Here is a 13,159-nt window from a genome sequence, read left to right as displayed (position 1 = left end):
TTGCGTTAATTTTTAAGCCCATGCTCTTCATGCTTGCATTTAGTTTATTCAACATTCTTTGTAGGTCTTCGATAGACTCTGCCGTAACAACCTTATCATCTATTGAGCAAATTCGATTCAGTTGAATCATCAATATTTTATTTCAAATAAATTATGTATTTATCTTATTTTAAATGATATTTGTACCTGCGCATTGTACATGCGCAAATGTCGAATTTCACGGTTCACTGGAGATTGTTGCGGACCTGGCCGTCAGGCAGGTTATATGAGCTTCAAGTTCATAGTGTACGAGTCATGCATTTGCAGTAGAAAATTGCATCGAACTCTATAATATTTGGTAAAGTTATTTGGAAAAATATTATGCAATTTAGTTGCTTTAGACAATAAGAAACGTCATTTTGTACAATTATGGGTGTTTTGAAAAGAAAAGGCGAAAGGAAATGCCTTCGATATTGTGTGGTTATGTTCATTTAATCAGTGCACGAATTTTCCAAATTCATTCTGGGGTGCCGGTAATTGATTTTTGAGGTTCGGAAATCCAAAATCAATCAAAAAGATATTGAATATTAAAAATTCTTATAAGGCGATGTCGTAGGAATGAAGAAAGCAATCATCAGAACACGGCCATCAATAAAAAAATACGTATAATTCCCTAAAAACTTCCTTCTGTTGAGTGTCGTTCACTGGTTTTGAAGATATAATAAGAATATTTTAAATATATTAGGTCTACTTAAATTTGAGATTAATATTTATTTAATTATATTTCAAACAATAATCACAGCAAAAAAATCATCTAAGTTATAACACAACATTAAAAAAAAATTAAACTTAAGATTTTAAGCTGAAAAACGCCCGTTATGAAAAAACTTGAGGAAAAGAACAACGTTAATTTTTGGAAACCCTACAAGATTAATATAACAATTTTTGGAATTTTCTTGAAAATTCTAAAGTTCAAATTTGGACTCCACAAAACAGAATAAAAAAATGGGAAGGGATGCGCTTCATCGGCACGAAGTGCGACACATATGCGGGCACATCTGTTTGGTGACTTGCGCGACACGCTTGACGGTTTATTCGCACTCGTGCGTAGCACCGTGCGCGCATATTGTTATCTGGGTTAGAAGTTATTTTATCTTCGTCCAAAACTGTTTTATTTTAATTATTATTTTTAATAGTCAAGGAAAATGTAAAATTGGTCAGGAAAAAATCAGAAACTTTTGAAAATTAAATTTTGCAGCCATCCTGAATAAATAAAAATGAACTCACTTCATTAATACATCCACGAAAACTTCTCTGGACTCCAACCTCCTTATTGACACTGATTCTTCTTCTGTCAATTCCTCCAACATACAAAGGAGTATTCAAATTCATCGTTCTGGCTGCTCCAGGAGATCTTCCTTCTACAAGGGGTTCTCCATGCACCGATAAAGATCCTTGCTTATAATCTCTATTCACCGAAACATGGATCCAAATTCCAGGCTGAACGATGAAATTCGATCTAATCACTGCCATTCCAGAACCAACATCAAACCGAAATTCGACATGTCTGTCCTTTATTATCACAGCCGCAAAATCCCCAAGTCCTTCGTCACTTTGAGAAACGTACATCAAAATTCCATCTTCGTCGTCCGTTGATTTAAAGTTCATTGCCAATTTTAGCCTGAAAGACCATTTTAGTGAGAAATAGGGTTTTGAAACCAAATTTAAAGCAGAGGCTTATATTTATTGCAGAGGTTTGATAAAGAAAAATAGCTGGTTGATATCAGAGTATTGAATTCACACGTCTGTGTTATTTTGTGCACCTGATGTTAAAAAAGAACTAATGCGCAAAACATAAACCATTTAAAATTGAGCGAAGCGCTGAAACCTTTAAAAGACCCTGACGGGATTCTTAAATTTCTCCGACTTTTGTGTACGTCGGAGGAATTTTTAGCAAAAAAAGCGACCAGAACACTGAAAATCATAAAAGAATATAATGAATAATGAATGCGAAATAAGGCGGTCCAAAAATTCCTTGGAATGTTTTTTCTCTCGAATTTTCATACATATCCCGCCTCAGTTCGTTAAAAATCCACAAGAAACAAATTCAGAATTAGGCTTATTAGGCTTATTATTCAATTGAAAACTGAACTTGGGTAAAAGTTGAAGTACTTTGTTAAAATTTTTTTTTGTTTTATTGAAAATTAGTTGAAAAGGTAACTATTTTCTTCAAAAATCATTTCTTTTTGTTTAAAATTAGTTTTGAAACTAAAAGTGTTTTTCCATTTTTGGTCGAAAATTTATATTTAGGTTAAAAATGCAACTATTTGGTTGAAAATGGACTTATTTCTTGAAAATTCGTGTTTTTCGTTGGACAATTTCTCGTTGAAAATTAAATCATTTTTTGAAAATTAAACTTTCCCATGTTTGGTTCGAAAAGTCATCTTTTTTTAGTTGAAAATTCATCTTTGTTATTTAAAAATAGATCTGTATTTGTTCTAAATTCTACTATGTTGTTGGAAACTCAACTTTTTTGGCTGAATTATTATTTTTGATTTAAACAATAATTTCATAAGCTTTAAACATTAAAAATATATTTTGTTGTGAAAATATTTAATTATTATATTTTTCATGAATAAATAAAATTAAAAGAAAATTCATTGTTTAAATTTGGGAATGTTATAAATCGGCATTTTTCTGTCAGGAATTTTATTATTCGGGAATTTCTAAATTCTGTGATATTATATACTGTCGGGAATTTTTCAATTCGGTAATATTATAAACTGTTAAGGAATGTTATTTTTCGAGATTTTTCAGTCGTCTCTAAAAATGTTCAAAAAAACAAAACAAAAAATTTCTTTTTTTATACTATTCTATCTTTTATATTCAATAATTTATTATCGTTGCTATTAATTAATTATATTAGTAACATTTTTTTAATTCAATTCGTGTTCTAAACAGAAAAATGTTTCTGCATAACTAAAAAGTATTTTTTTTCTTATGGAAAATATGTGTTAAACTTGATGGGGCTTGCGAGATCACAAAATATAATTTTTGAAAAAAAAAAGGCGAAATGATTTTCTGTGTGGATTCGAACAAATTGGGAGAGGTGGTTTATATATGAAAATTAAAAAAAAAATCCAATGCATTTTTGTAACACCTTAATGCGGAAGCTTTAAAAAAACATAAATAATAAAACTCACCTGGTTTACAAAACGCTTAATAGTGTACTAATAAAAAATAAAAGTGCTAAAACTAATAAACGGTGAGACACAAGCTGCTAGGACTTCGAAATGAATTGGTTCAGATCTAAAATATTTATTATTTATTTATTCTATATATATTATATATTAATTAGGCATGAGCCTACTGAGTATATCGATGTTCGGTCCTATACAAAAGATGTAACAAGTAATGCATAGACTACAGTTTCTTAAACGTAAGTACTGACGAAGACATTTTTTCGAATGACGTTATTTATACACACGAGCTGTCTGCTGCTATTGTTTAAAAAAAATTCTAAGCGACTGCGTCTATTTGTTAAATGCGACTGATTTGGCAGTGACATCACGTCTTATATTGTTAATAATATTAATAAGTCTAGTGTCGGTGACGTGCTACATGTATTAATTAAAAAGCTGTACAAAAGGAAGTATACTAATTATTAATTATTAATTGAAGTTGACTGGAGTCCTAAAATTATAGCACCATGAGGTTCGCTTGAAGTAACTATGCGAAAAACATGTTAAGCACGCTTTTATAAGTATATGATAATTATTTTTATTTAAAAAATCTAAAGCTAATCATCGGTTCTTTGTCGATTAATTGTTTCTCAATAATCATTAATCGACAAGGCCAAAATATTTCTGAGAGCAAGAAGCCTTATATCAAGGACTAGGGGAAACCTACCTACATTGGAAAATGCCACCTACAGTGGATAATCAATAATTAAAAATACTAATCTATATAAAATAATTAATTATATTTAATTAATGGCAAAGACACTAAAGGTCTAAACAAACTATAATTATAATTAATTATTTTACGCATATTTGTGTAGTTCATTAATAACTATCCAGTGTAGGTTGCATTATCCACTGTAGGAAGGTTTCCCCTGATATTATTTTGCGACTTAGAATGAGAGCGACAATCTAGAAATTAATGGTTGACTTGCATGATTGTCATACGCTTAATTAAGTACCGCGAAGGGATACCGAGGATTTTTCAAGTGCGTTAACTTGGTGCTAAATTTAATGTTTTGTGTAGTGCAAGTTTTGTGGTAGTAGCCTGGAACTCGAGTGCGATCGTGTGTGCGATCGTTTTTGTATAGTTGTGTACTCATTGGCCCTGAAAATAATGTTAAAAGATTAGGACCATCAAACCTAAAAAATGCTAGAAGTCAGCTTCTTTTTAAATACAGAAACCTTTTTTTATTCTCTTGCACTTTTAGGGTTTCGTAGCCACCCTCGTCCGTCTGTCGTTCTTTTTTCTAAGAAGGGAGAATGAGGGCTGGGGAAATCGGGAAAGTAGGGGAAATGAGGAGTGAGTAGGAGAAATGAGAGGAGGGATAATAGGGGAAGTAAAAAAGAGCAACTAGTGGACGTTAGAGAAAGTGAGAGGGTAGGGTAAGTGGGAGAGTGAGGGAAATCGAGGAATATGAGAATTTGTAAGAGGGTAGGTATAGAAGGTTAGGGGAAATAAAAGGAGGAAAAGTAGAGGAAATGAGGTGCTAAGGGAAATTTAGGGTGGGGTAGTAGGGTAAGTGAGGGGAAGGAAAGTAGGGTAGTGTGGATGTGTAGGGGATGGTAAGTGAGGTTTGGCGAAAGGAAATCGGGGAAGGGGACTCTTATCTGAGAAAGAGAAGAGAGGGCAAAGTACAGGAGAAAAAAATTAAGGATGGAGAGGAAACGAAGGTTGAATTGTCGAGAGGAATAGGAGGGGAGAGAAAGTATGGAAGAGGGAGGTTTAAACGACTTAGTTAATGTCTTAATAGGCTACGAAACCCTTTTTTTGTAGGTGAACTGAGCCCATTTTTACTCATTTTTTAACAGGTGGAAGAGGAAAAGTTATGTAGACTTTTGGGAACTATTCTATTAAAAAAAAAGTTTTATCATATGGGGCCTTTGAAAAACTACGTCACTCTTCTTGGGAGGGAGCAGGTTATGTGACGATGTTTCACGTAGTATGAGGGGTGAATTCAGAATGTGACATTAAATACGAAAAATATAAATGTGAAAAAAATATTCCCCTCTTGACGCTTTTTTAAAAAAGAATTCTAATTTCTCCCGTTTTCAAAAAAAAAAAAATCCGTTTTTCTCGTTTTTTTCTCCTAAACGCGAAACGGAAAATTATAACGCAATAAGAAAATGCAAATATTTTTGGTTTAAAGTTCAATCTTTTTGATTATGATTATGATAATTCTTTAAAAGACTTTATTCGTTTATTATTTTCCTATTTCCGTGAAAAATCACCCATTTCCCGTATTTTCATAGCTTTTTGGTCTGTGATGTTTAATAAAGTATCCAAATGAAATCAAAGAAAAAATTTAGAGTTTAGGGAGGGGGGGTGTTTAGAATAGCTTTTTGTAGTTTTTGAATGGCCCCTAATTAAATTTCGGCAAAAGGGTGTCTACAATAGTGTCTCGTTGTTAAAAAAATCAGAGACCTCTAATTGATTTAAGATATGACTAAATAAGTAATTAACACTTCAAATTCATAAAATAATCAAAGGTGAAAAACTATTTTTACGAGGGGATGAGCACTCGAATTTTCAGTGTACACTATATTACAAAGATTTAACATAATTTTAAAGATATCACAAGGACTACAATGATTTCAAAAAGATTTAAAAGAATCCACACAAATTTCATAACTATTTTAAAGATATCACAATATTTGAAACCTTTCAGAAGCTTTCCAATATTTTAAATAGTTTTAACGATTTCACAAGTATTCTAATGATTTTGCAAAGATTTCAAAGATATCACAAAGATTGATATCAATAGATTTTAAAGTGATTTTAAAGATGTCACAAAGATTCAAATGATTTTTCAAAGATTTCAAAGATATCACAAAGATTAGTTAAAAAATTTTTATTAACATATCCAAAAATTTCAAAGATTTCAAAAGAATTGAGAAGTTTTCAAAGATTTCCCATAATTTTAAAGATTTCGCCATAATTTCAATGATTATCAAAAATATTTAAAAGATTTCAAAAAAGTGTTTAAGTTTTCAAAGATTTCAAAGAAATGTCGCAAAGATTTTGAAGATATCACGAGATTTCGAAGATTTCCAAATATTTTAATAAATTTAAAAAGTCTAAAATAATTTCAAAGATTTCAATGATTTCATGAAGATTTCACACAGGTTTCAAAGAATTCAAAGATGTCACTAACTTTTTAAAGTTTTCGCAAAAACTGCCAAAGATCTTAAAGATTTCACAAAGATTCCAATGATTTTACAAATATTTCAAAGATTTAACAAAAATTTCACAAAGATTTTAATTATATCACAACGTTTAGAGAATTTAAAAATATTTGAGAAGATTTCAAATATTCTAATTAGTTAAAAATATTTCACAAAGATTCCAATGATTTCACAAAGATTGCAAAGATAGCATAAAAATTTCAAAAATTTAAAAAAGTTTTTTAGGATATCAGAATATTTGAAAGAGTTCTAAATATTTCAGAGGTTTCCTACGATTTCAAATAATTTAAAAGATTTCACAAAAATTCCACTGATTTCACAAAGATTTCAAAAAGATTTAAAAAATGTCAATAAATTTTTAAAGATTTTACAAACATTTGCGAAATATTTTAAAGATTTTACAAGATTTCAAAATATTTAAGAAGATTTACGATATTTAAAATAGTTTTTAAGATTCCACAAAGAGTTCTCAGATATCATAAGGATTTCAAAGATATCACAATATTAAGAAGGTTTTCAAATATTTAAGAAGATTTAAAAAGATTTCAAATAAGTTTCAAAATTTTGAACAAATTCCAATGATTTTACAAAGATTTCAAAAAGATGTTAAAAATGTCAATAAGTTTTTAAAGATTTTACAAAAGTTTTGCAAAGATTTGAAAAATATCACAAGATTTCAAAATATTTAAAACATTTAAAAGATTTCAAATAATTTTTAAACATTTCACAAGGTTTCCAATAATTTCACAAATACTTCACAAGAATGCCGCAAATATTTAAAAGATATCACGCCTACCCCGAAAGGGAAATGGCTTAATGGTATAATAATAAAATAATAACAAGATTTCAAAATATTTGAGAAGATTTTAAATTATTCAAATAGTTTTGAGGAATTCAAAAAATTACAATTATTGCACAAAGACTTGAAAGATTTTACAAATGTTTTAAAGATATCACAAGATTTCAAAATATTTCAGAGAATTTCAATGATTTCAAATAATTTTAAGGATTTCAAATGTTTTCGCAGATATTTAAAAAATGTCATAAAGTTTTTAAAGATTCAACTAAGTACGCAATAATTTCACAAAGATGTTAAATATTTAATAAAAATGTCGGAAATATTTTAAAGATAATCACAAGATTTCGAAAATTTCAAAATATTTAAGAAGATTTCAAACAATTCAAATAGTTTTAAAGAATTAAAAAGTTACAATTATTTCACAAAGACTTGAAAGATTTTACAAAGGTTTTGAAGATATTACAAGATTTCAAAATAATTCAGAGAATTTTAATGATTTTAAATAATTTTGAACATTTCAAATGATTTCGCAAATCTTTAAAAAATGTCAATAAGTTTTTAAAGATTTCACAAAAATGTCGCAAATATTTTTAAGATATCACAAGATTTCGAAGCTTTCAAAATATTAAAGAAGATTTCCAATAATTCAATTAGTTTTAATGAATTTTTAAAAAATTACAGTTATCTCACAAAGACTTAAAATATTCTACAAATGATTAAAATATTTCATAAAGATTGAAAAAATGTCACTAAGTTTTTAAAGATTTAACAAAAATTTTGCAAAGATTTTAAAGATATCACAAAGTACCAAAGATTTAAAAATATTTGAGAAGAATTTATATGTTTCAACTAGTTTTTAGTATTTTAAAAATATTGCAAAGGTATCACAAACATTAACAGATTTCACAAAGATTTTTTACAGATATTACAAGATTTGAAAGAGATTAAAATATTTAGGAAAAATTTAAATATTTCAAATAAGTTTCAAGATTTCACAAAGATTTCAAAAATATTACTAAGATTTTAAAGATTTCACAAAAGTTTCAAAAATATTTGAAAGATACCACAAGATTTCAAATATTTCAAAATATTTAGGAAGATTTCAAAGATTTTAAATAATTTTAATGATTTTACAAAGATGTGTACACAACTGATTAATTAATTAATTAACTTACGCAATTTACTTGCACACAAGATTTCAAAAGTAATCAACCCCTTGCATTTCAAAAAAATTATAAAAATGTCATTTGAAGAGTCAATAATTGGATCTTTCGAACTCTTCTTACCTTCGAACAGCTTTTGGTTTGTTATATGCAAGATATGATCTTGGATTTCGGAATGAAGGCTTATGAACATCGACATTTCGCTCGCATCTTGTTCCTGCTTTTCCGAAGGGACAGTAACATTCGAAACCAGTTTCTAAACTGACACAGGATCCCTCTCCACAAGCTCCTGAAATTTTTAGTAAATAATATTTTTTAAACTTTATCAAATATCGAAATCCTGAAAAATAACAGGGATCACAGTCCTTCCCCTAGTCCTCTATATTTCCTAAATCTTTTAATTACACTTTTCCCCTCTTCTCCAGAAACTTTCCCTTATCTCTTTTAAAGTGGATATAAAAGTGCCTAGTCCGAAATAAATAATGGTGCTGAAAATCAACATTTTTCGATGAAAATTTAACTGTTTGGTTGCAAATACAACTGTTTTGTAGAAAGCTAATGGAAGAATTGAGTCGATGGTTGTGATAAAATAGTGTCCCAGAGGGTATAAAATTTGGCGACGTCTTTACGACACCGTTACGACATCTTTACGACATCCTATGTCCATGTCGTTTCGGTGTCTTTGTGATATCGTAAAGATATCGTCAGATCATACAACTTATTTACGATATCGTAAAGACACCTTAACGACATGAACATAGGATGTCGTAAAGTTGTTGTAAAGATGTCGTAACGATGTCGTAAAGACGTCGCCAAACTTTGTGCCCACGCCAAAAAGTTAAATTTTCAACTAAAGAAGATTAATTTACTACCAAAAAAACATGAATTTTCAATAAAATTCAAAAATTCTCAACCAGCAAATTCAATTTTTAAGAAAAAAGGCATTTTTTTAATTTTCCAGAAGTAGCTCAACTTTTAAGCCTAATTCTTAATTATTCAATCAAAAAAATAAATTCTGAAACAAAAGGATTAATTTTCTAACGAAAAAACAAAATTAAAGAATTCTCAGCCATAAAATTGAATCTTTGAATTTAAAAAAGAATGTTTGAACAAAAAATACGAATTTTCAAACAAAAATATTAATTTGTTACCAAATAGACGAATTTGGAAACAAAAGGCCTAATTTATTACTAAAAAAGATTATTTTTCATTAAAATTCAAGTAATTAATTTTCTACCAGAAAAAAATGTATTTTTTGCAAAATTAAAGAATTCTCAACCAAGAATTTGAATTTTTAATCGAAATGATTATTTTTTTGACCAAAAGATTAATTTACAATCAAAAAGACGAATTTTAAATAAAATTAAAGAATTCTCAACCAAAATGTTGAGTTGCTAAGAAAGAAAGAATTTTCAAACATTTTTTAGAAAGTCTTTCAACATTAAAACCTAGTTGTTAAACTTTTAACCAAAAAGATAAATTTTCCATCGAAAAAAAACTAATTTTGTACCAAATAAATAATTCTCAACCATGAAGTTGAATTCTCAATTAAAAAATTAATTTTTAAACACAAAGATTAAGTTACTACCAAAAAAGGCGAATTTTAAATAAAATTCAAGAATTCTCAAAATCTAGTTGTGAACTTTTTAACCGAAAAGATGAATTCTTAAATAAAAAGATTTATTTAGTGCCAAAAAATACAAATATTCAATAAAATTTAATAATTCTGAACCAGACCGTTGAATATTCAACTAAAAAATGAAGAATTTTAAAACAAAAATACTAATTTACTACCAAAAAATACGACTTTTTAATAATATTCAAGTGTTTTCAACCAAAAAATGAATTTTTTTTAATTAGTGCAAGTTTAAAATCTAGTGTTAAATTTTTAACCAAAAAGATTAATTTTCTACCAGCAAAAACGTATTGTTTGCGAAATTAAAGAATTCTGATTCAAAATTTAGAATTTTCAATTAAAAAATAAATTTTTAAACAAAAAGATTAAGTTACTACCAAAAAAGTTGAAATTTTAAGAAAATAATTCTACTTTAAAACCTAGTTTCTAAATTTTGAACCGGAAAAGATTAATTTTCTACCAGAAAAAAACGTATTTTTCACAAAATTAAAGAATTATCAATCAAAAAGTTGATTTTTCAATTAAAAAATGAATTTTTAAACAAAACTATCAAGTTACTTCCTAATAAGGCGAATTATAAATAAATTTCAAGAATTCTCAACTAAAAAGTTGAATTTTTAAGAAAGAAAGAAAACAATTGTTTTTTTTTTAATTTTTATGAAAGTAGTTTCACTTTAAAGCCTAGTTGTTAAATTTTTAACAAAAATTTTTTATTTTTGAACCGGAAAAAACGAATTCTGCACGAAATTAAAGAATACTCAATCAAAAAGTGGAATTCTCAGTTAAAAAATGAATGTTTAAACACGAAGATGAATTTACTACCAAAAAACACGAATTTTCAGTAAAATTTCAAAATTCTCAACCAAAAAGTTGAATTTTTATGAAAGAGAGAAGTTTTCTTTTTAATTTTTAAGAAAATAGTTTGGCCTTAAAACCTAGCTGTTAAATTTTTAAGCGAAAAGATGAATTTTTAAACAAAAATATGAATTTTCTACTGAAAAAAAATATGTTTCATAAAATTCAAGAATTATCAGCCATAAAGTTAAATTTTCAACTCAAAAGGAAGAAGTTTTAAACAAAAAGTTAAATTTACTGCCAGAAAAGACGAATTTTTAATAAAATTAATGAATTCTCAACTAAAAAGTTGAATTGTTAAGAAAGTAATCCAACTTTAAAATCTAGTTTCTAAATTTTTAACCAAAAAGATTAATTTTTTAATATAAAAAAAGTATTTTTTGCAAAACTAAAGAATTCTCTCTCAAAAAGTTGATTTTTCAATTAAAAGATAAATTTTTAAACAAAAAAATGAATTTACCGCCAATTTTCAACTAAAAAGTTGAATTTTTAAGGAAGTATTTCAACTTTGAAACCTACTTGCTAAATTCTCAACCAAAAAAAGATTAATTTTCTACCCGAAAAACACGTATTTTTCACAAAATTAAGGAATTATCAACTAAAAGGTTGTATTTTCAATCAAAAAAAAAAAAAAAAATTACAACCAAAAAAGACGAATTTTAAATAAAATTCAAGTATTATCAATCAAAAAGTTGAATTTTTAAGAAACAAAGGAAACTTTTTTTAATTTTCAAGAAGTAATACAACTTTTAAATCTAGTTGTGAATTTTTTAAACAAAAAGATGAATTCTTAAACAAAAAGATTTATTTAGTGCCAACAAATACAAATATTCAATAAAATTTAAGAATTCTGAACCATAACGTTGAATTTTCAACTGAGAAAAAAGAATTTTTAAACATAAAGAGGAATTTATTTGAATGTTTATGAAAGAGAGAAATTTTCATTTTAATTCTTAAGAAAGTAGTTCAACTTTAAAACCTACTTATTAAAGTTTTAACCAAAAAGATTACTTTTCTACCAGGAAAAACGTATTTTTTGTGAAATTAAAGAATTCTCAATTAAAAAGTTGAATTTTCAATTAAAAAATCAATTTTTAAACAAAAACATTAAGTTATTACCAAAAAAGGCGTTTTCTAAATAAAATTTAAGTATTATCAACTAAAAAGTTGAATTTTTAAGAAAGTAGCTCAACTTTAAAACCTTGTTTCTAAATTTTTAACCAGAAAGATTCATTTTCTACCAGAAAATACGTATTTTGTGCAAAATTACAGAATTTTCAACCAAAAAGTTGTTTTTTAAATTAAAAAATGAAGTTTTAATTTAAATTAATTAATTTTCTACCAGAAAAAAACGTATTTTTCACAAAATTAAAGAATTATCAACTAAAAGGTTGAATTTTGAATCAAAAAGATTAATTTCCAACTAAAAAATACGAATTTTAAATAAAATTCAGGAATTCTCAATCAAAAAGTTGAATTTTTAAGAAAGAAAGGAAACTTTTTTTAATTTTCAAGAAGTAATTCAACTTTTAAACATAAAGACGAATTTACTATTAAAAAACACGAATTTTCAGTAAAATTCCAAATTCTCAAGCGAAAAGTTGAATTTTTAAGAAAGAGAGAAATTTTCTTTTTATTTTTTAAGAAAGTAGTTCAACTTTAAAATCTAGTTTCTAAATTTTTAACCAAAAAGATTAATTTTTTACCATAAAAAAAAACGTATTTTTTGCATAAAAAAGAATTCTCAACCAAAAAGTTGATTTTTCAATTAAAAGATAAATTTTTAAACAAAAAGATGAATTTACTACCAATTCTCAACTAAAAAGTTGAATTTTTAAGGAAGTAGTTCAACTTTAAAACCCATTTTCTTAATTTTTAACCAGAAAATACGTATTTTGTGAAAAATTAAAGAATTCTCAACCAAACAGTTGATTTTTCAATTTAAATATTAATTTTTTAACAAACATATTAAGTTACTAACAAAAAAGGCGAATTTTAAATAATATAAAAGAATTCTCAACAAAAAATTTGAATTTTCAAAAAAGAAAGAAAACAATTTTTTTATTTTTAAGAAAGTAATTCAACTGTAAAACCTAGTTACTAAATTCTCAACCAAAAAAGATTACTTTTCTACCAGAAAAAAACGTATTTTTCACAAAATTAAAGAATTATCAACTACAAGGTTGAATTTTGAATTGAAAAGATTAATTTCCAACTAAAAAAGGCGAATTTTAAATAAAATTCAAGAATTCCCAATCGAAAAGTTGAATTTTCAAGAAAGAAAGGAAACTTTTTTTAATTT

At 26.8% G+C, this 13,159-nt stretch overlaps 1 protein-coding gene across 1 annotated transcript in view; it reads right to left on the bottom strand.

The window, feature by feature from the left end:
• LOC117176826 (basement membrane-specific heparan sulfate proteoglycan core protein-like) overlaps positions 1 to 13,159 on the bottom strand; it is a 642,506-nt gene that overhangs the window by 17,096 nt on the left and 612,251 nt on the right. The window contains exons 53-54 of the mRNA XM_033367162.1: positions 8,490 to 8,655; positions 1,267 to 1,660 (exon numbers count right to left, since the gene is read on the bottom strand). Of these exons, the coding sequence (XP_033223053.1) occupies positions 1,267 to 1,660; positions 8,490 to 8,655 (560 nt within the window). The remainder of the gene's footprint in view (positions 1 to 1,266; positions 1,661 to 8,489; positions 8,656 to 13,159) is intronic.

This window comes from Belonocnema kinseyi, chromosome 7 (genome assembly GCF_010883055.1).
Source record: "Belonocnema kinseyi isolate 2016_QV_RU_SX_M_011 chromosome 7, B_treatae_v1, whole genome shotgun sequence".
In the NCBI taxonomy this organism is placed as follows: domain Eukaryota; kingdom Metazoa; phylum Arthropoda; class Insecta; order Hymenoptera; family Cynipidae; genus Belonocnema; species Belonocnema kinseyi.
The sequence above is the reverse complement of the archived record's forward strand: the minus strand, read 5'-3'. Positions and strand labels throughout refer to the sequence as shown.